This window comes from Hydra vulgaris, chromosome 11, assembly GCF_038396675.1.
Source record: "Hydra vulgaris chromosome 11, alternate assembly HydraT2T_AEP".
Classification (NCBI taxonomy): Eukaryota; Metazoa; Cnidaria; class Hydrozoa; order Anthoathecata; family Hydridae; genus Hydra; species Hydra vulgaris.
The window spans coordinates 49,237,265-49,260,577 of NC_088930.1; the positions used below are offsets into that span (position 1 = coordinate 49,237,265).

At 27.0% G+C, this 23,313-nt stretch overlaps 1 protein-coding gene across 5 annotated transcripts in view; it reads left to right on the forward strand.

Annotated features, from left to right (window-relative positions):
• Positions 1 to 23,313, forward strand: part of LOC100204922 (WD repeat-containing protein 81) — a 70,793-nt gene that overhangs the window by 16,567 nt on the left and 30,913 nt on the right. For 4 of the 5 annotated variants that reach the window (XR_010641537.1, XM_065809080.1, XM_065809082.1 and 1 more), the window contains 6 exons: positions 10,098 to 10,285; positions 16,028 to 17,393; positions 17,580 to 17,705; positions 17,779 to 18,373; positions 18,620 to 18,689; positions 20,463 to 20,518. Coding sequence is in view for 4 of the 5 variants with exons in the window: in XM_065809080.1 (XP_065665152.1) it covers positions 10,098 to 10,285; positions 16,028 to 17,393; positions 17,580 to 17,705; positions 17,779 to 18,373; positions 18,620 to 18,689; positions 20,463 to 20,518 (2,401 nt within the window). In the remaining variant the exon portion in view is untranslated. Of the gene's footprint in view, positions 1 to 10,097; positions 10,286 to 16,027; positions 17,394 to 17,579; positions 17,706 to 17,778; positions 18,374 to 18,619; positions 18,690 to 20,462; positions 20,519 to 22,181; positions 22,334 to 23,313 lie in introns of those variants that run through there. The other variant, XM_065809083.1, reaches the window with a different exon arrangement.

Sequence of the window (23,313 nt, forward strand, 5' to 3'; positions counted from 1 at the left end):
CTAACGCTAGTTGAATTGTTTAATAAATAAAAAAGTGAATATTTTTGTAATGACTATTGCTTCGCGTAGTTTGAAAAGTTTATTCTTGTATGTTTATTCATAATTAGTTTTATTAACTTTAATGATTATTAATAATTTCATTGAAAATGCAGTCATTGTTGAAAGTCTTTTTGTTTACAAAATCAATCGTACAAATTGCTTTAAAAGTAATACATTAACATAAAAAACACATACATCAAATTACATTTACTTTAAAAATACATACTTTTTATACTAAAAAATAAAATACTACTAAAATCTATTATATATAATAAACTTTACAGAACTTTGATAATTTGAAAAATATTTATTTAAACTTCTATTTTTGTAAACAATTAATAAAAGTTTAAAACGTTTATGGTTTTGTAGATGTTTGCGAATATTCTTTATTCCGCACCAAGATGTTTTGAGAACATTCAAGTTTATGTATGTTTCAATGTACTTAGGTCGTTAAAGAAGTTCATAGAACTTCATCTATAAAGTACGATAAGAAAGGAAATAATTAAATATTTATATATCATTTTAAACTGTGTGCTTCAATTATATCATGCAACACATGGTATAATTGAAGCCCTGACATCGATTAATCGTTTTACAATCAACAAAATCATTCACAACGCACTTAAAAAAAGAAAATAACATCACGTTGGATACCCCCTAAGTTGAAACCTTTTATATGGAAAATAAATAAGCAAAGACCTAAAACAGGCACTCAAAATTTCAAATTTCTCAATTTCAAACCGTCACAAATTATCTAAACCAAGCTGGAATTACAATAATTCGCCACCCACCATACTCACCAGACTTTTTCCATCCGATTATTGGCTATTCCACTTGATAAAAAAAAATCTTGGTGACAATACTGATGTCGAAAGTCAAAAAACTTGTATATACCCAAAGAAGTTTTTTTTTTATAGGGGAATTCTACAAACTTTACTAACAACCTAAGTATGTTCACAAAACAAAATTTTAAAAATATATTAAATGTTCTCAAAACACCTAAAAAGTGGCCAAGTTGTCGCAACTAAATATTATTTTCGTGGTCAGCAATTGAGTGTGATCGCACCTGACCAAGCTTGCATATTGTTAAATAATACTTAAATAATATCAACAAAGTTATATTCGTTATAAAGTACGTCACACATAAATTAAAATTTAAAATTTCAGTGCAAGAGAGCCATTGATTTATTTCTTTTATTTTAAAGTTAAATGCAGCATGACTTTTTTTTTTAAAATTCCTGTTGAACTTTATCATATTATCCCTTAATCGTACCCTGGTTAAGTCAAAGCATTCGCTAACTCAGTTTTTTTGTATCTATCTGAAAAAAAACTTCACTTAACTAGGACTTTTACATTGAGTTTCACAAAAGTCTATGTAATAAAATATAAATATATATATATATATATATATATATATATATAAATATATACATTATTTATATATATATATATTTAGAATTAAATATATTTATTTATATATATATATATATATATATATATATATATATATATATATATACATATATATATATATATATATATATATATATATATATATATATATATATATATATATATATATATATATATATTTATTTAAACAACTTTAAAAAGTATTCTACACAATAGAGTGCTCAATGTTTTTAAAAGAACAGAGCAATTATATTAGTAGTAGAAAATCACTTAACAAAAATTTTTTCCATTTAACACTGTGTTTCATCAACAAAAATTCATCAGAAGATTTCTGATGAATCTTTGTTGATGAAACACAGTGTTAAATGGAAAAAATTTTTGTTAAGTGATTTTCTACTACTAATATATATATATATATATATATATATATATATATATATATATATATATATATATATATATATATATATATATATATATATATATATATATATATATATATATATATAATATATAGATATATACTTACATTAATATATCTTATATTAGTATAAGTATATTATATAATTCTATTACATATTTATTAAGTATATAATCAAGTATATAAAAAATAATTCACTTAATAATAAATAAATTGCGCGTTCAGTTTAAATTAAAAAGCAATTTTCTGTTTTGTACAAACAATGAATAGAAAGTTATGAAGTCATTACTGCTAACAGATAAATTGGAATGTTTACTATTTTCAAAATGTGTTCATCCAAATGAGATTAGAAAATTTAAATTATAAAGTTAAAAGTTGATAGCATTTTGACTAATCAAAGTTTTAAACCGCAAATTTGGAAAGTGGGATGAGAAAAGTTTAAATAAATCATGCGTTGAACATTTTTAATGACTAAAATTTTACCAATAAATTAAATAAAAATCTATAAATAGTTTAAAATAAACTTTTTTTAAATTTAGTTCTTAAGATGAATATTTTTTTTCAACAGTGAAATTCAACAGTGAAAACTTTAAAATAAATTTAAATTTTCGAGATATAAAATATATAAAACTACGCAATATTTTATATTTTTTATCAAAGCCACAATAACATATTTTTTACGGTAGATAAGATAGACTAATACAACAAAAAAAACCTATAACAACTAATAACAAAAAAAACCAAAGCTTTTTTGTCTGATTTCCTGGACTTAACATGAAAAACAATTCAAACAAAAAATTGTCCACCCTTTCTCTTGTACACACTGGTACGCCTTTGGGTAAGCCCCTCCTTATACCTGGGTGCATAATTTATGAATGACTTCATGGTAACCAATTTTCAACAAAGAATATCGCCCTCGAAGACTTGATACCGAGCACGCATAATCGCGTTTGTTAATAATGTGTTTCAGTTTTGCAAGCACGAAATACTGCGCTGAGCAATTTTGTCCATCACATGCATTGTGTATGTATATATATATATATATATATATATATATATATATATATATATATATATATATATATATATATATATATATATATATACAGAGAGAGAGTGAGTGAGAGAGAGAGAGAGATGCAAAAAAATATTTTTTTAATCTTTAGTTGTTTTTTTTTCTAAAAAAAGATTATAATATGTTACATATAATTTAACATAATCTTAACATTCAATGCAATTTTTAAATAGCTATTTTTTAGACAATCTTGAATTTTCTTGAATTTTCTGTTTAGTAAGATTATTAATTGAGAAGTCAAGTACAGATTCTTCAACTTTACCTGATATGTTTTCGATTACAATCTTACTTGTATAGTAAGATTGCCTAAATTAAATTATTGGGTTTGACTTTGAGTTGCTAATGATTCTGTATCACATTTTTGATTTTTAAGTTCTAAATTATGGGAAATAAAAAGTTATTTTGATGTCATTTCTGTCATTTTTTAGACTATTTTTTAGTCTGCTTTAAATTACCATAATTGAGGATCTTTTGATGCCGCACTTGTTAGTGGATAAAATTTTACTAGTAATACTTGAACAACGAACAACTTCCTTCCACCTACTTGAACAATGAACAATTTTTTTCCACCCACTTGAGCAACGAACAACTTCCTTCCACCCACTTGAACGAGATGTGTGTTTTATTGAAGATTTTGTTTTTGTTAAAAACTTTTATAGGGTTTTTGATAAAAAAACCATATAAAAGGTTATGAAAAAAATCCTTCTTTAGATCTATTATCAGCAATCTTACCCAAAATTTTGTTGTCACATTCCTTAATCCAAGGATTCATTTTTCCTAAATTATGAAAGGTTTTGATGGCATCAATATAAATATTTTTAATCAATTAGGAATTCATTTTAAATATAAAAAGTTAAATAATAAAGACTTTTAAATAATGAAGAACTTCCTGCTTTATCTACGTTATGAGATATCTTCCTTGGTTTTAACATTGGGTTGCAAAGAATATTGTTCTGAAAAGATTTTTCTAAATCAAAAAAGTTTTAGCTACAATAGAGAGACCTCTGCAATTGCAGAGACTGCTGCAATTGCTATGGCTATAGGTTTTAATAACTTAATAAACCCATCCACTTTATCCTAGAAGACTTCTGACAACAGTATGTTTTGTATAGACTAAGCAAGTGATTTAGTTTCATCTAGTTTTAGTGATTGGCTTGCCTTAATTTCTGCTGGTGTTGTTTTAACAAAGCCTATAAAATTTGTGAGTTCTTTATTGCTTTTACCACCATTATGCAATTTTATTGGAAAGCTGCTGTTGATTTAAGATTACTTGCATTGAAATGAAAATCAAATTTTGTGCATGGGCCAGGCATCCATAAGGATAAATGTGAGGAAAATCTTGAACCTTTGATGCCATGCTCCTATGATATTGGCTGCATAATCAGTAGCATATACCCAGAACTTTCACAGGTCTAACTTCACATATTATTTTTTTAATTGATTTTGCGATATATTTGCCAGTATGGCTTTCTGCACCTTAAAAAAGCATTAAAGTATATTTAATAAGCCATTATCAACAAAAATTATTTTAAATTATTCCAAAAAACCTAATTTAGATATTACTTTAACTAAAAAACATAATTTAGATATAACACGTTAGCTAAAAATAATCTAAAAAGATTACCTGTTTTGATGCTGTCCAAAATACTGGATGAGATATTGTTGCAAAAAATTAATAGTTCTTTCATTCCTGCAATTAGTAAATTACATCAATGATCCACTTAATAAATAATTTTTAATACTGATAGAAAAATTTATTTATTTGCATATTATTATCATTTTTTTACAATTATTTTCCATTCAAATTCTAATTTACACACATACAAATTCTAAATTATTTAAATTCGAAATACATTGTTATATAAAGTTTAATATTTTTTTAAAGTTTGAGACTTCCTGTCTATGGCACAAATCAGAATTTATATAAAACCTTTCTACGAATTTAAATTACATTTTTCATACCTAATATTGCTCCAACTATCACATAAAATTGCTATACTAAAAGCAGTTCTTTAAAGGTTGTTGAGGTTTCATTATAAACCCTTTCAAGTAAGGCATTAGACATACACCACAGTTAGATAATTTAATTGCAGGTCGCAGTTTTGCAAGAAGTTTTATCTGCAACTTTCAATAAGTCTTAATAAGCATTCAGTAGCATTTGTACAGACATTTTGTGCTAAATCCATTTGTAATTCTGTAAAACTTTATGCCATGATTATAATTTGAAGTTTTTTTTTTATTTTACTGTTTACTTATGTACAATTATTATAATATATATATATATATATATATATATATATATATATATATATATATATATATATATATATATATATATATATATATATATATATATATATATATATAGCCCTCGGAAAAAACTGCGGACCTAAAATTATGGTATTGGTGTCAAATTTTTTTGGCTGACCTTTGGCTGACCTGATGAAGGGTTATATATATATATATATATATATATATATATATATATATATATATATATATATATATATATATATATATATATATATATATATATATATATATGTATGTATATATCTATATATCTATACATATATATATATATATATATATATATATATACACTAATGGCCATAGGAATGGACACCCCTTCAAAATGTATGAAAACTTCACTTTGGTGTGTTTTTTAAAAGAAAATAACCATATTTATGCGGTTTTCTATATTGATTATTATTTTTTGATGTGTTTAGATTAAAAAAATATATAAATATAAAAAATATAACAATTTAATGACAAAGTGGCAAATTATGGTAAATTTACGTTTTACAGCTTACAAAACATGTTATTAAAAAAATGGCTAATAAAAAAAACCTTAGTATTTTGTTGGACATCCATTATTTTTTATTACTGCAGCAATCCTACGAGGCATTGAGTCCACTAAATTCCCCAAATCTTCAGTGCTGATCACGTGAAACCAGGTCTTGATTATGGCCTCTATTAATTGTTGCTTGTTCCCAGGTTTTTCTTTCCTTACATTTTTTCAGTCGAGACCACAAGTTTTCTATCGGATTCGGGTCCGGAATGTTTCCAGGCCAATTCAAAATGTTTATCTTTTTGGCTTTAAACCAATTTTTTACAGTTTTTGTGGTGTGGCATGTAGCACTGTCCTGCTGGAACACACAGATTTCTGTTTTGCTCTCAAACAAATCATCAATCGATGGAAGTAATTTGGCTTCTAATATGTTTTCTTGGTATTTTTTGGCATTTAAAATACCATCCAAAATGTGGATATGACCCACAGCATCTCTGATCATGCATCCCCACACCATTACACTTATGGCATGCTTCATTGTAACCAATGTGCACTCAGGTAAAAGATCTTCACCGGGCCTTCTTCTTACATAATTGATTCCATCACTTCCAAAAATGGAAATCTTGCTTTCATCACTCCAAATAACTCTTGCCCAGTCTTCCTTTGTCCACTCCTTGTGTTCTTTTGCCCAAATCAAACAATTCTTTTGTTGTTTTTTGTTTAAGTATGGTTACTTTCTGGGTCTTCTTGCTTTTAAACCATTTTCAAAAAGCCTTCAGCAAATTGTTATTGAACTAACCGAAACTCCAGTGGCCTCTAAATCATTTTAATTTCAGCTGAAGTTGCTCTTCAGTTCTTAAGTGCAAGCCTCATTATCATCCTGTCATCGTTGGCAGTTGTCTTCTTAATTTTTCCATTTTTTGGCATATTTTTGAAGGTAGTGGTTGCCTTAAACCTTTCGCGCACCTCCCTCACTCCAGATTTAGTTGCTCCATTTCCCAACTTTTTGGCGATTTTCATGTACGAATAACCTTCTCCATGTAATGTAACAGCTTTGCATCATTTTGCAGGTGACCAATATCCTTTCGCCATTGTAAATAAAAGTACAATTTTAAAAAACACACTAAATCTTCAAGAGCACTGTCCACTTTTCACCAGCAATTGTTGAAATTCAACTAAATGACTACAAAATAATGATCTTGTATTTATAGCTTAAAAGATTTATGGATAAAAATGTTAATTAATAACGTATTTAACTATTAGTCATCGCAATTAATAGACTAATTTTCACAAAAGCATAAAATTAATGAGACAGTCACCTTTTACTTGAGAAAACCATTAGCAGAGCAATGAATTATTTTTGACACCAATTATCAATAATAATCCATAATTATGTTTAAAATTGATATAAACGATTAAAATTTGCGATTTCCAAAAAGCCAAATAATAGATGACGTGGTTTAAATATAAAAATAAATAATTAAATCCACCAAATGCATTATATGTCAACTTTTCTAAGAAAAATGGTACAAATTACAGGGGTGTCCATTCCTATGGCCACTAGTGTATATATATATATATATATATATATATATATATATATATATGTATATATATATATATATATATATATATATATATATATATATATATATATATATATATATATATATATATATATATATATATAATTAGTAAAAAACACTTATCTAAGTTTTATCTTCGACTTGGAGTTTCACCATTGCTGGATCATCAGGAAGAGTTCTCTTCCTGATGATCCAGCAATGGTGAAACTCCAATATATATATATATGTATATATATATATATATATATATATATGTATATATATATATATATATATATATATATATATATATATATATATATAATTAGTAAAAAACACTTATCTAACTTTTATCTTCGACTTGGAGTTTCACCATTGCTGGATCATCAGGAAGAGTACTCTTCCTGATGATCCAGCAATGGTGAAACTCCAAGTCGAAGATAAAAGTTAGATAAGTGTTTTTAACTAATTAATTATTGCTCTGTTCTTTAAGAACATTGAGCACTCTATTTGTAAAATACACTAACATAATTTACATATATATATATATATATATATATATATATATATATATATATATATATATATATATATATATATATATATATATATATATATATATATATATATATATATATATATATATATATGTATATATATATATATATATATGTATATATATATATATATATATATATATATATATATATATATATATATATATATATATATACATATATGTATATATATATATATATATATATGTATATATGTATATATGTATATATATATATATATATATATATATATATATATATATATATATATATATATATATATATATATATATATATATATATATATATATATATATATATATATATATATATATATATGAGTGTTAGCCAGCCTGATAACACCGCATATAATGCTGAATTCCCAATTGTTTCAAAATTTTCAAAGTTTCGTAAAAAAAAAAAAAAAAACCTATATTAAATTTTAAGTGTTATGTTAGACGTGTAGAAAACTTAATTAGTGGGCACGACAAAGAAATAAATTAAGTTGATTGAGAACAATGTTTGTTTGTTTTTTTTTATGTGAAAAAAAGCTTGTTATTAACAAGCAAGACCATTTATTCAAAACTTAAAAAAAAAGTTTTTTTAACTTTTAAATGGTCAGTTATTGTCTGTTTTAGATTTTTCTTCATATATATCAGTTATCTTAGCTATTGAGCTATCAATTTAAATAAGTTTTATTGCTTACCGCTGACAACGTTTTAAAGCCTTAAATATCATATTAAAGCAATTTTAAATCACTATATTTATTTAAAATTTACACATAAAATAATTTAATGATAAAAATTATAATATAAAGTTAGATAAACAAAAATATTCAAAACTTTTAGTTTTAAAATACTAAGTATTTAAATACTAAGTATTTAAAAACTTGAATATGCAAAACCTTTCCATACAATATATAGTGTTTTTATCGACAGTCGTCAATTAAAAATTTGTTTCAGCTATATTAAATGTTACAAGAGGATCGTGGAAACTGCCAAATAAAAATAGTTTTTATTCCTGCTAAAAATATATAACGCACCAAAAATAAATCTTTTTAAAGATTTATTTTTGGTGCGTTATTTTGGAACCTAAATTTGCTCGTATAAATTGAGTTAGGAAATTGTCGGCACAATTCATGGCCTTAAATTTTTCTTTAAATGTTGGATGACCCTTTTTCTTTTTTATTCACCTGCCAAACTTATAATTATTCAAATTATTTTAAAGACTTATACATAAACTCTATTTAAGATGATTTTATTACATAGTTTACAAAACTCTGTTTAGTAGTTAAATATTTTATTAAGTTTTACATTTATTAAATTACGATATTAGTGGAAAATTATGATAATGGTTGCTACAGTTGTATCATGATGGTACTGGTGCTTAAATTTTTTTTTTTTTTTTTACTTTTTTGCTGTTTTTGTTTTAAATTACCTGTCTTTAAATTGAATTATTTTTTAAGATTGTTTAAAGGTTTTGGTAAATCTCTTGCATATAAAACTTATATTTTATTTAAATTTGAAACATGAAAATATTTAAACAATATTTTTTTTCAATAAGAGGTTCTATTCAAGTTAGTGTTATTGACCAACTGGTTGCATATCAAACTACTATTCATGTGCTGAGTTGGTGGCTATAAGTTTATATAATATTTATTGATATAATTACTTAGCTATTCAAGTAAAAAATTCAATGTTCTAGCCAACTGAATGTTATTATCGGCTATATAAATGGAAAACATTTAACAGAAAGAAATCACTACAAAAATCTCAACCTGAGATAAAGACATACAAAAAAAAATTTCAACTGAAAGACATATAATCAATATTTTGAAACTGTATTATAACACATAAGGAGTGGATATTGCAATTGGTTCCTTTTTATTAAGTGTGAATAAACTTTTGAACTTAATGGTGATAAAATTTCATATTATGCCTTATTGTCTGTTTGTTCCTTTCTGTTGCATGTCGTTGAAATAAAACTTTTCTTTTTACTATTAAGTCTCAAAAATAGAATAAAAATTAAATTTACTATATAAATGAGTATAGTTTTTCACCAAATGTTGATAATAAAAAAGGTATCAATTAAAAATATTTTCCATAATGTCTTTATATTATTATACTTCTATGTTTTTGTTTTTTTAATTTTTTAGATATCTTTTATAATCATCATATTAACTTTTATGAAATAAAAAAAAAACCAAAACTTAAACCAAAGTGTTATATAATTTTAGCGAGATGAAAACTTTAGCAATCTTGATATTGACCAATCAAATCTTGAAGAAGATGAGAAGCTTTTCCTTTGTCTGGTTATTGAGACACTCTTATACAAGGAACTAAAAACAAGAACTGTTATCCTAACTCTTGACAATCGATTAAAAGAAGATCTTTGTTTTTTGAAGGCATCAAATCGCATTGCAAAGTAAAATTAAAAAAAGTTTAAGGTTTTTTATTGAGGTTTTAAATGTATTTTTTATCTCTAAAAAATAAGATTTTTTATAATAAATTTAAAGAGTAATGACAAAATTGAAGTAATGACAAAATGTTGATCACTTTATAAAGTTATTAATTGTTGATCACTTTGTAAAGTTATTAATTGTTGATCACTTTGTAAAGTTATTATTTGTTGATCACTTTGTAAAGTTATTAATTGTTGATCACTTTGTAAAGTTATTAATTGTTGATCACTTTGTAAAGTTGTTAATTGTTGATCACTTTGTAAAGTTATTAATTGTTGATCACTTTGTAAAGTTGTTAATTGTTGATCACTTTGTAAAGTTAGTAATTGTTGATCACTTTGTAAAGTTAGTAATTATTGGTCACTTTGTAAAGTTAGTAGTTGTTGATCACTTTGTAAATTTAGTAATTGTTAATCACTTTGTAAAGTTATTAATTGTTGATCATTTCGTAAAGTTTATAATTGTTGATCTTTGTTGATCATTTTGTAAATTTAATCTTAAAAAATATTTTTGATGTGTTGTTATTTATAATAGTTAATGTTTTTAAACTTTGGTTTAAAATTTCACGTTTATGACTATTATTTTTAAAGTTTATAGACTTTTGTGATTTGTGATATTGGACATTTTTTCTATGTTTTATGGTAACCCCTTTGTGTCAATTTCTTTTTACCAACCTCTAACAGTTTAACAGAAAAATTAGGTCGACAATTAATTGGCAACCTTTTTTTTCCTAATTAAGAGGGTTGCATTTGTGATGTGTGACATCAGACATTAATGATGTGTTACATCAGACATTTGTTATGCGTGATATTAAACATTTGTGATATGTGATACCAGACATTTTTAATGTGTGACATCAGACATTTATGATGTATGACATCCGACATTTGTGATTTATGACATCAGGCATTTGTGATGTATGATATCAAAGATTTGTGATCTGTGATATACAGGGTGACCAGAAAAAACAGAGACAAACATTTTAAATCATTTTTATTAAACCAATTAACGTGCCGGAAGCCTCAGCGGACCAGCTCCTGCCGTTTTGGTGGTTGTGCGCCTGCTCAACAGTGAACAGCTTCTCGTCCACGAACAGGATGCGCTCCCATCGCTGAGCAGCGGCCCGACGCTTGAGTTGGCAACATCTCTTGAGCCGCACACATTTGTTTTCATCGGTGAGCAATTGAACTTTTTGGAGCTTGGCATGAGATTAAGCTCCCTTTTTGCCATTTGTCGCACCGATTCACGTTTCATTCCAGTTTCACGGGCGATTTTTCGCATGGAGACCCTCAAATTTCGCTTGACTCGCTTGCTGATGATCTGGCAGTTGGCGGACGTGTTGGCGGTGCGTCTTCTACCACTTCCTGGATGGCAATTATCGTGGCCGAGCTCTTTGAAACGATTGACGGCCTTGGACACAGTTTACTTAGGCACATTAAGCAAGCAAACAAAATCACATTGACGCATTCCTTTACGAAACAACTCCAAAATTGCACTACATTTATTTGACATTCTAAAAATATAATACATTTTAGAGATATCAAATTAAGAACATATATATACTTAACATAAAAAGATGGAAAATCCAAAAACCAATAAAATTAATTGGATACCGTAAAAAACTTTATTATCAGGACATATTAAATTTTGTCTCCGTTTTTCTGGTCACCCTGTAAGACATGACATAATATCAGGCAATTATGATGAGTAATATTAGAGATTTGTGATGCATGTTAAAGTATAACAGAAATTAAATTTTATGTCTAGTATCACACATCACAAATGTCTGATGTCTATGATGATTATAAATAATGTTTACACACATTTATATAAAATATTTTATATTACAGTGTTTTATTGTATTCTATGATTATACAATATTTTATTGTATTTTATATTGAATATAATATTTTGTTGTATTTAACATAATTTACAATATATACAAAGTTTTGTATAAAATACAAAAGCAAGTTAATGTAGATTTTACATTTTTAATGTAAAAACGGTAAAAAACAACAATAAAAAAGCAGCACAAGTTTTTAAGACGAGTTTTATCTACAACAGTATCAATGATACTGTTGTAGATAAAACTCGTCTAACTTGTCTAACAGTATCAATGATATATTACGGAATTAGGAAAAATATGGTCGGCAATAATTTTCCGAACTCAATCTGAGGTCGGCATTCGTTTTGCAGAAAAAATGTGAAACAAAGGTTTGACTATAAAACATAGAAACAAGTTCAGCGATTTTTTGCTGACCTCAAACACTTCTAAGTTGGCATTGCCGAATGCTGACCCTAATTCCGAGGGCTGAATGTGAAGTAATGCATTGTGGAAAAATAAATTCGAATTTTAACTAAACAGTTCTTAAGACTACAAAGTATCGAATGTTATATAAAACACATTTAATAAAATTGACAAAAAAATGTTTGCTGCAATTTACAAAGGATACATTAGTCCATATCTTGAGTATTCTATTCAAATTTACAAAGGATACATCAGACCACATCTTGAGTATTCTGTTCAAATTTTGAATCTGCATTATCAATACAATATTGAAACACTTGAAAAAGTCCAACAGAAAGCTACCCAATTGGTGTTACAAGTATTTGGAATTATGATTACAACACCAAGCAAAATAAGTTTAAATATTTCAACATTATAAAATAGAAGAACCAGAGAGGATTTATTTTAAAATAGTTAATTTAATAGGTTTAGTAAAATTTTATAACCTTAATCAAACTCAGTCAATCAATCAATCTGAACCAACATCCGTTATTTGTGGACACAAATTAAGAGTTGAAGAATATTTATTAAGAACTGCAAATTACAAAATAATTTCTTTACAAATAGATTGGCATCAAATTGGATCTTTAAGAATAGATTGGTATCAAATTGGAACTAACTTCCAAACTTAGTTGTATCAGTCAAGAATGTTATTGATTTCAAGAGAAAATACAATAAGTAAATGATGAAAAACATTAAAAAGCTAAAAAAATGATAATACCATATCATGAATGATTGAAAATTTACTGCAAAACGAAATTGCTAAAGTGATGTAGTAGTTTGCATCTGCAAACTTCAACATTTGAATATGTATAAGTAAAAAATCACTTTGTAAAGTTAGTAATTGTTTATACTTTTTAAACAATTACTAACTTTACAAAGATTTTTTCAGTCTTTTTTAACAAACAATTTTTTTATTAATATTGTTATTATTATTATTATTATTCAGATTCACTCCCAACAAGGCTGCAAGCAACTATTAAGTTTGGAGTTATTATAAATAAGGAATAGAGCAAGGAAACGGTTGACAGAAGATTTAAAAAATTGAAGGTTGTATGAGTCATGAAAACATGAAGATGGGAGAGAGTTCCAAAGGGTTGAAGTGTGGGGAAAAAAAGCTAGACGAATAAAAGTTTTTGGAGCATACAGGGACATGTACAGTAAAATGAGATTTTGATGAATGAGGAGTCAAGCGAGAATGAGTTTGATTATTTAAATGGTTGATGGAACTAGAGATAAAAGCTCCTTTGAGCAGCTGCCATGATAGTATTTGTAGAAAAGAGAAAGAGATGCAACTTTATGACAATGGGAAAGAGGCTCAAGCTTAGCAGATAGACCGGGTCCAACTACGTTTACAATGCATTTTTGGACCTTGTCTAGAAGAGGAAAAGCATCATTAGATGAACCAGCCCAAATATGACAACAGTATTCCATACAGGGACAAATAAGAGATTTGTAGAGGAAGAAAATGGAATCAGGAGAGAGAAAATGGCGAGCACGATTCATATATGGCAAGCAATCGATTGTATATATGGTTTCCATGAAAGGTCAGTAGTAAATGATAATCCAAGAAGATGTAAAGAAGAGGACTCAGTGAGAGGATTGCCATTCATCAATATAGGAATGTCAACAGTACTGCAATAGTTGTTTGCAGTAAATATATAAGTTTTGTTGGAGTTAAAATTTAGAAGTCACTGTGAGCCCCAATCAGTTACAGAAGTGAGATCAGATTTAAGATCAGCTGCTTGTTCTAAGCAATCGAAAAGAGAAGACTTTTTTTCAAGACAAGAGTATAAAGTTGAGTCATCAGCAAAAAGAGCTACTTTAGATGTAAGATTGTCGGGAAGATCATTAATCTAGATAAGAAACAAAATAGGACCAAGGATAGCCCCTTGAGGTACCCCAGAAGTTACTGGAAATAAAAAAGAATGTTGGCCTTCGAGGATGACTTCAATAAAGCAGTTAGAAAGAAACGATTCGATAATACACCATATGAAACAAGCTTATGGAGAAGACCAACATACCAAACTTTGTTGAAAGCCTTAAATATGTCGAGAGCAATAGCCCTAGCCTCTCCGCCTCCATCTAATGCACAATAAAATCTTTCAGTCACAGCAGTTAGCAAGTCAGCCGTTGAGTGAGAGGATTGAAAACCATATCGATTGTCCGACAGCAAGTTATTTGACTCAAGATGGGATGTGAGAAGTTTGTTTATCAACGACTCAAAGACCTTGCTAGTAACAGATAGAAGTCTGATTGGACAATAATTGGAGGGGCCAGAATGTTCACCGGAGTTTTTGAAAATTGGAACAACAGATGCCATTTTCCAGAAGGCAGGAAAACAAGACTCAGTAAAGCACTTATTAAATAGTTTAGAGAAAATTGAAGTTCAAAGAGTTCTGAAGACCAATTTTGTATGACTGTGATAGGAATGTTGTCTGGACCACAAGGCGTAGAAGAGTTTATTTGAGATATAACTTAAGCAACAGAAGCTTAAGTGATTTGAATGCCAAACAACGGGTTAACCTGTTTAATAGAAATGGAAGGAAGAGAATGACCATAAGATTCGAGAGAGACATTGAATGTCATTAAAATTGACCTAAAATACTAATCACAAAGGAGCACTTTAAGGTTGCTTAGTCATAACTACCCACTTTACTAATTCATCAACATAGGTATCTTATAAAGTAGGATTATAACCATGAGTAATTTGTTTTTCCTTTTTTTGCCATTTGCTAATTTTTCATCAATGTCAGCTTTAACAATTTTGTGATGTTTTAAATATCCAAAACTTGAAGCATTTTCTATATTCAAATATAGAATATTTATATATATATATATATATATATATATATATATATATATATATATATATATATATATATATATACATATATATATATATATATATATATATATATATATATATATATATATATTTATATATTTATATATATTTATATATTTATATATATATATATATTTATAAATATATATATATATATATATATATATTTATATTTTTATATTTTTGTTATTGTATTTCTGTACAAATATGAAATTTGTGTTGCTTTGCTGCATTTTATATTGTATTGTTATGCTGTAAAACATTTGTATTTCATTGTTATATAATAATAAATAGTTGGATTGTTTTTGTTTTCAAAAATATTGTTATGAAGTTATGCTGTAATAATTGTTTTCTTGTAATGTTGTAAAAAATTGTTATTGTGTTGTTGTGTTGATTCTATAATATAACATTTTTAGCCCACAGAAATCTAACTGCCAACCTGACAGTGTCTGAGATCGGCAATTTAATAACTTGTTAATTTTTATTATTCAATGTTGTTAACATTGTATAATATTTTTCTTTGATACAACTGGTTTTTTTATGTATATAATAATTTATTTTGTTTTTCAGCTGGATGAAGTTAGCTATAAAAGATTGCATTTATCCAAATATGTCCATGACAAACTGCTCTGTTTTGAGTTCTTTATTAGGCATTTTTTCCTTTCCCAGTTATTTCAAAAGTTTACACAAATTTTTATTTGAATTTTACAATTTTATTGATGACTGTGTCACAAAAGATGATAAAGCTAAATTATGTTTAAAACTAGAATGTTACAATATACAATTAGTTGAATTGCTCAATGTTCTTGATCCAGAAGGTTTAGATATTCTAGTTGGTTATATTTTTCCATTATTTCATCAGAAGCTACTTCAAATACCTATGTTCCTATACATATTTCCTTCTTTATCGAAAGCTTTAGGTCCTACAAAATCAAATAACCTTTTCATTAGAGATCTTCAGAGGATATATGAAAATATGAAGATGTCTGAAGATGTATCACTTGTTCAGCAAAGTTTTTTATCAAAAATACTAGATTCTTTTGGACAACAATGCTTCTTAGAGCTTTTAATGAATACACTTCTTGATCTTTTAGTGATTAAAGATGCAAAAATAGAATCATTCACACAATTATCTTTCAAAAGTGAATTATTTGAGAATTATGAAATTTCTCCATGTTATTTAGGTGAAACAGACTCAATATTTAGTTTAAACTTAGGAATGTTTTTTAATGAAGAAATAGTAAAAAATGTTGATGATTCTGACGGGTTTTTTTCGGAAAACAAATTTTTTTCTGATTTCAATGAAGAAGTAAAACAAAGTAAATCTGAATGTTTTGATTTGAATAATAAGTATAATCAAGTTGTTAGTTTACAAGAAAAACATTTAACAAGAGGTCATAGTAGTATAATAGATGTAGAAACAAACTTGGTTCAAAATATTGACTTGGCTGCATCAATATTTACAAATGAAATTCAAAAAGATACAGTGTCAAATAATAATACTTCTCTCGATGAAAATGCAATCTCTGAATCACGAAAAAGTTTTTCTTTGTCTTTCAGTGACACAGCGCAACAAAATGAATCATCCTCTTTTCAATTGTGTCAATTAGAAAAAGATGAATCAATTGATAATTTGAATTATCATTACGACAAATGCAGCATCAACTCAATAAACAAACTTACCTTTACAGAAACTGTTGTTGAAAGCTTTTTTTGGCTTATTCCTTGGTTAGGGCCAGTTCTATCAATAGAGTATATAGCTAGTCCTCTAATGAAGAAGTTGTTTAGAATGCAGTTGGAGTTAGATGATACTACAGATCCTATAGATAAATTTATTCAAAAAATATCTCCTATTCTTGATTGTTTAGTTGAAGTTGTTGTAGTTTATGGTGAAAATATAATCACAAGTTTATATATTTTTAGTTTAACTAAATTGGTAAATATTTTTTGTTTTTTATGTTTTTTAAATATTTTAATGTTGTTTATGAATTGCTGTTATTTCCGAATATTTTTGACATTTTTTTTTTAAATTACATTTTATTTGAAAATGTCATTACTATTTTAATTTATACTTTTATTTTTCTTGCAAAAACATGTAGGTTTAATGTTTATTTATTTGTAGATCCAAACTGCATTAAATAGTACCACAATATCATTGTCTATAGGCAGTAATCTTGTCTGCAGTATTCAATTAATGGTAGAATCATGCAAGGTTTTAAGTCCAGAAAGTATTGTTTCACATTTTGAGGTATAAGCCCAACATAATATATGAATAAAAAATTATTGTCTTTTAATTTTAACCACAGCATTTATTTATTTAGAATTTAGCTGATCATGTTTTTCAACCGCTAATTCGTTTACTGTCTTCACTAAATATTTTTGTATCAGGAAGTATGACTAAGGTGTACTTATCTCGAAAACTTATTGATATATTAGGCATTCTTTGTCAGAAAATTGATAGAAAATTAGCACAAGAATTAATGGTTCCTCTTCTGCAGCAATTTTTTTCTTGCTTTGATGGTATATATTATCTGGAAACTGATTCTAATCAGAAAAAAGTACTCAGAAGAAAAAATCAAAATAAAACTAAATCATTTTTATTTAATGAAAATGATCAGTTTAATAATGATAAAAACAAGATTGAAACTAGTTTCAACAAGTCAAAGTTAAATTTCGTTTCTGCATCAGATAATAATTTACAGGATAAAATTATTTTTGATGAGCGCTATGAGGCTGTTTATGAAACATTTTCTCCTGCACTAGCTTATTATGCATATGTTTTGATTTCACGAATATTTTCATCTGTTTATGTGGAAAAGGTATTGTTTAACAGCGAGCTAGTCTGGTTTCTATGCTCAAAGCACGATGAAGATTTTCATTTAGCTCAGAGTTTCAATAAGTCTATTATAAATAGAGGTTTTTTTAATATTTTATTTTAAAGTTTTTTAATATTTAAAATTTTAAGTATAAAAATGTATAAAGCGATAATTAACATAAATAAATAATAAATAAAAATTTAATATAAATAGCATAAGTTTTGAATAAACATAGCATGAATATTTTGTAGCAGTTTAGTTTAAATAATTCTTGTACTTGAAACAACATATTTTTAAATTGCAATTATTTGAAACAATTTAATATAATAAGTATTTTACTTTAAAGCATTAACAAGTAAATGGTTTCAACCATTCAGTGTTTTTAATCTTGAAGATGAAGACTATCAGAAAAACAGGTAAAAAAGGCCACTGTATTAGTTGTTTTATAAGCGATAATATTTTTTTATAAGCTTTAGTTTGATTTATAATTTAAACAAAAAAAATGTAATAGGAGTAGTTTTAAGTTAATTTATGAAGACATGAAGCATTTTTTTCTGCCTTTCCTAGGGTTAATCTGATATGCAGAAAAATACAATCTTAAGTTTATGAACATCTTTTACTCTAACTCATGATTAAATTATGGGCTTTCCTCTGACTTTTTCTGTGGTTGCTTTTACCAGAGTTAAGAGGCCTCGTGTTCCCTACCGCATATACATACATATATGTTGGAATTCTTATTCCATGCAATAACCACATTTTTATTTTGTAATATTTATATTTTTTGTTCGCATATTTTGTTATTATTTAATTGCATTAATTTTATTTTTAATTTCTGTATTATTCTTGAAAAAAAATGGTAAAGTAATTATTAAAAATTGTAAAAAGAATTCTTTAGATAATAGTTTTAAAGTATTTATGTTTATAATTTTTATAGGTACTCATTTTCATGTTTAGATTTAAATGAGTTTAGGTTTTTTATATAGTAGTTTTTTTTATCTAAATGGATAGTTTTTAGGTTGCAATTCCAATTATCAGATGTTTTTCCTTTTAGAATCATTTTCGTTAATTACAATTTTCAGATGTTTTTGCTTTTAGAATCATTTTAGTTATTTACAATTATTAGATGTTTTCCTTTTAAAATCATTTTAGTCAATTACAATTATCAGATGTTTTTCCTTTTAAAATCATTTTAGATAATTAGGATGAAATTGTGATCTTTTAAAATAAGTTAAAAAAATAAAATACTTTAACATCTGGCTTAAACTTTTACTTGTGCAAATTTTGATTTTTTGATAAGTTCAAATTTTTTCAGTCATCTGCTTTTTTGAAGATCTATTCTGAATCTTTTCTCAAAGATACAAGATGTGGAGTTATTGCTATGTAGCAAGTTTGCCAAAAAAATCATCATAAAACTGTTTTTTAAAAATTGTCATATTTAGCTGAGGCTAAAAAAGATTTTTCATAAAACAAAGCTGAGTCTATATAAAAAAAAAGGTGTGCAAACTTGTGGAAAGTTTAGCTTCTTTGAAAATCTTAAGAAAGCCATAGATGAATCAGGGAGTATCATGAGAGAAGAAGTCATGGATGACTAAAAATAACATTTTAACTGTACAAATGTGACTAAGCTTTATTACAGATTTCTTGGAATCTTTAAATTCCTGAAAAAATATTTTGTATAGAACTTTTTTTAGCAACCTAATTCCATACGTTTTTTTTTTCTTCAAATAAAAGGAAAAAAACAAACAATAATAAAAAAACTTATCACTGCTGCAACCCAAACTCTCAGTTGATGTAGCCGCAACTTCCTTGCAGCTCAACTCAAGTTAGAGCATCAATAGATAAATAGTTGGCAACTCAAGTTAAAGCATCAATAGATAAATAGTTGCATATTTATCGAACAATTTTGTCATATCAAAGAGTGTAATTAAATTGACTGACTTAAATAGTTAGAATATATGCAGAGTGCCGCTGCATCAACTGTGCAAGTAAGGTGTAACATAATGTGTATAAATAACCTGTATCAATCAATCATTGGGTCTCAACCTAAGGCTTATTTTATCAAACTTCTCTCCCTAGTTAATTATTGGTTGGTTAGGAGTCAGTTGATATATATGAACGCTCTTTTTCTTTTTGCTGTTTTGTGTCAATCTAAATCATCTGTTTATGATATATATTTTTTTATTCTCAAGATCTGCATGGCAGCATATTAATGGCAATTGGTTTAATCATTGGCAACAAAATATAGGTAAATCAATAATAATTGAATCTCAATATATTTTAAATGTCTATATATATATATATATATATATATATATATATATATATATATATATATATATATATATATATTTATTGAGTTAAATATATATGTTTGTTGAGTTAAAAAGTTGAAAGAGGGTTGTAACCACAATAAAGTAGCCTTCTCGACTGATGTGACCCGCTTAGGGATGTAAATTACATTAATATATGTGTGTGTGTGTGTCATATATATATATATATATATATATATATATATATATATATATATATATATATATATATATATATATATATATATATATATATATATATATATATATATATATATATATATATATATATATATATATATATGAAGGCCTCAATGGAAGAACGATCAGAGTCACAAATTTGATTTTTTTGAGTTATTGCCCTTTTATTGTAGCCCTAGGTTCATACTTTGTTTACCTGAAGTGACTAATCGAAAAATGATTGGAGTCTTGAGAATGAGAATTTTAAAAAACACCACACAATGGCAGAGCGATCAGAGTCCCATGTTTACAGTAACAAAACGATCAAGCTAGTTGTCAGCTGGCTTATTTTCTATCACATGACATGTGGGAGCCAATCCCGCGCTGTTTTAGTTAGGCGTCTGCTTTTAAGATGGCGGATAGCAGCACTGATTGCCCGGTCATTAGTGACAAACCAGAGAAAAGGAAAAAGAATTTTACTCATAAAGAACAGCTGAAATTTCAATGCATATCAAGTCATGAAAGAGGGGAAGATTGCAAGTGCAAGATGAAATGTTTTGAAGCAATTACTGACAAAGAAAAAGATGGTCTACTCAATCAATTTAACTCGATTAGTAGCAAAGATGGGCAAGACTTCAGCATTTGTAAGTCTAACTAGAAATTTTTTTGAGCCATGCGAAAAATGTTGAACTGTGTTGACTCTCTCTCTCTAAAATCCTATTTATGCTCTCTCTAAAATCCTATTCAATCCTATGCATTCTCAGCTGATTTGTTGATTAATTTATGTGTATCAGGCCAGGGTAAAAATAATTGGGTCAATGATATTAAATTTACTTGTGTATAGAATTTCTGTATAGGATGGAAAGTTCTTTTGTTTCTTTTTGGGGATTTTATTATTTAATATAGCAGCACTAGCATATTTTCCATATTCTGGAGTATTCTAGGATCCTGTGAAATAGTATAAATATAGGTTCACTAATCAATACAGGCACGCTTAATCTCAGGCAGATTAATTTTATTAGCGGCATCGTGTTATAGCCTAGGCTTACGTGTACTGTGAACTTTGTATATTACTTTAAGTTAAATTTGGTATAACTGTTATTCTTTTTAGTTAAATGATGAACTTTGTGTTGTCGTGTTTGACTTTGTTCATTTATTTAATACACTTTTATCTGTGTTGTGGCCATGTTTACGAGCCATATTAAAACTAATTAAAATTAATAACATGGTCATAACAGATTAAACATAATTTTATCACACAAAAAATATTAATTGTAAAGCATAAACAATGCCTTATCTTAGCTATCTGGCATTAATTTTGTAAACATCCTACAAACTAGTAATAACATTGAGTAAAAAAATACTGCACACTTATTGGTCTTGATTCTCGAAAATAAGTGAACTGATTTTTATTTAAAGGTGAAAGCAGTGGAGAGGAGACGACCTTGTAAAGATGAAGAGAATGCCAAATTCAGGGACTTTTCCTATCAGTACAAGGTCTGGTTTATTCGAGTTGGTGTGCCATTTGAATCAAGAGTGTGTCACAAGGCATTCATTGCTCTGTTTAGAATAACAAACAGGAGGGTTCAAACTATAAAATCTGCTCTGTCAAAGACTGGTAAGCTTCATTTTATTTGTTGTAAATCTATGTGTCGCAAAGGTTGTGAAATAATGCTGAGTGATTGGTTACTCGTTTACTTTTTTTTTAAACTGTAACTTAAAAACAAAAATTATGTAGGCTTATGCTGTGTTGGTTTTTTAAATAATAATACTATTTAAATATTGTTGGTTTATCTGTTTTACCACAGGACGTCTACCTGTAGACATGAGAGGGAGACATTCAGATCAACCTCATAAATTAAAGCCAGAAGAGTTGCAAGCAGTGATTGACCATATCCTGTCCTTCTGTGGCAGAAAGTCACACTATGCCATGGGTGCTACAATGAAAATATACTTGCCAGATGACTTAAATGTTGCAAAGATGCATCAAATGTTTGTAAACTCTTGCCCTGTATGTGAGGTTTCTTATGAAAGATAAATACATATCTTCAACACTACATTTGATATTGGATTTGGATATCCAAAAAAAGATACATGTAACGTCTGTGATGAAAAAAAGTGAAAGAATGAAGCAAGAACTGGAACTTATCAAAGAAACGCTACAACTTTCTTTAAAAAAAAAGCGAGGTGAAAGGTCTTGCCCGTATAGATAATTCTACAGAGACAGTCGTTTTCTGTTTTCAGAAAAATCTATGCACTCCCAACAAAACTTCCAACGATGTTTATTACAAGTGTCAACTAACCTGTGTCTCATTTAATGTTCACATGCTATCAACAGATGATGTATACTTTTACGATGAGACTGTTGCCAAAAAGGGTGCTGATGATGTGTGTTCCATGCTTTATCACTTCATAGAGACATACATCCCGCAAGTAATGATAAGACTGGATTTGTTTTATGATGGGTGTGCAGGGCAAAGCAAGAATTATACTCTACTTAAGATTTATGCATTGATTGTTAAATCCCAAAAAGGCGATTTGAGCACATCTC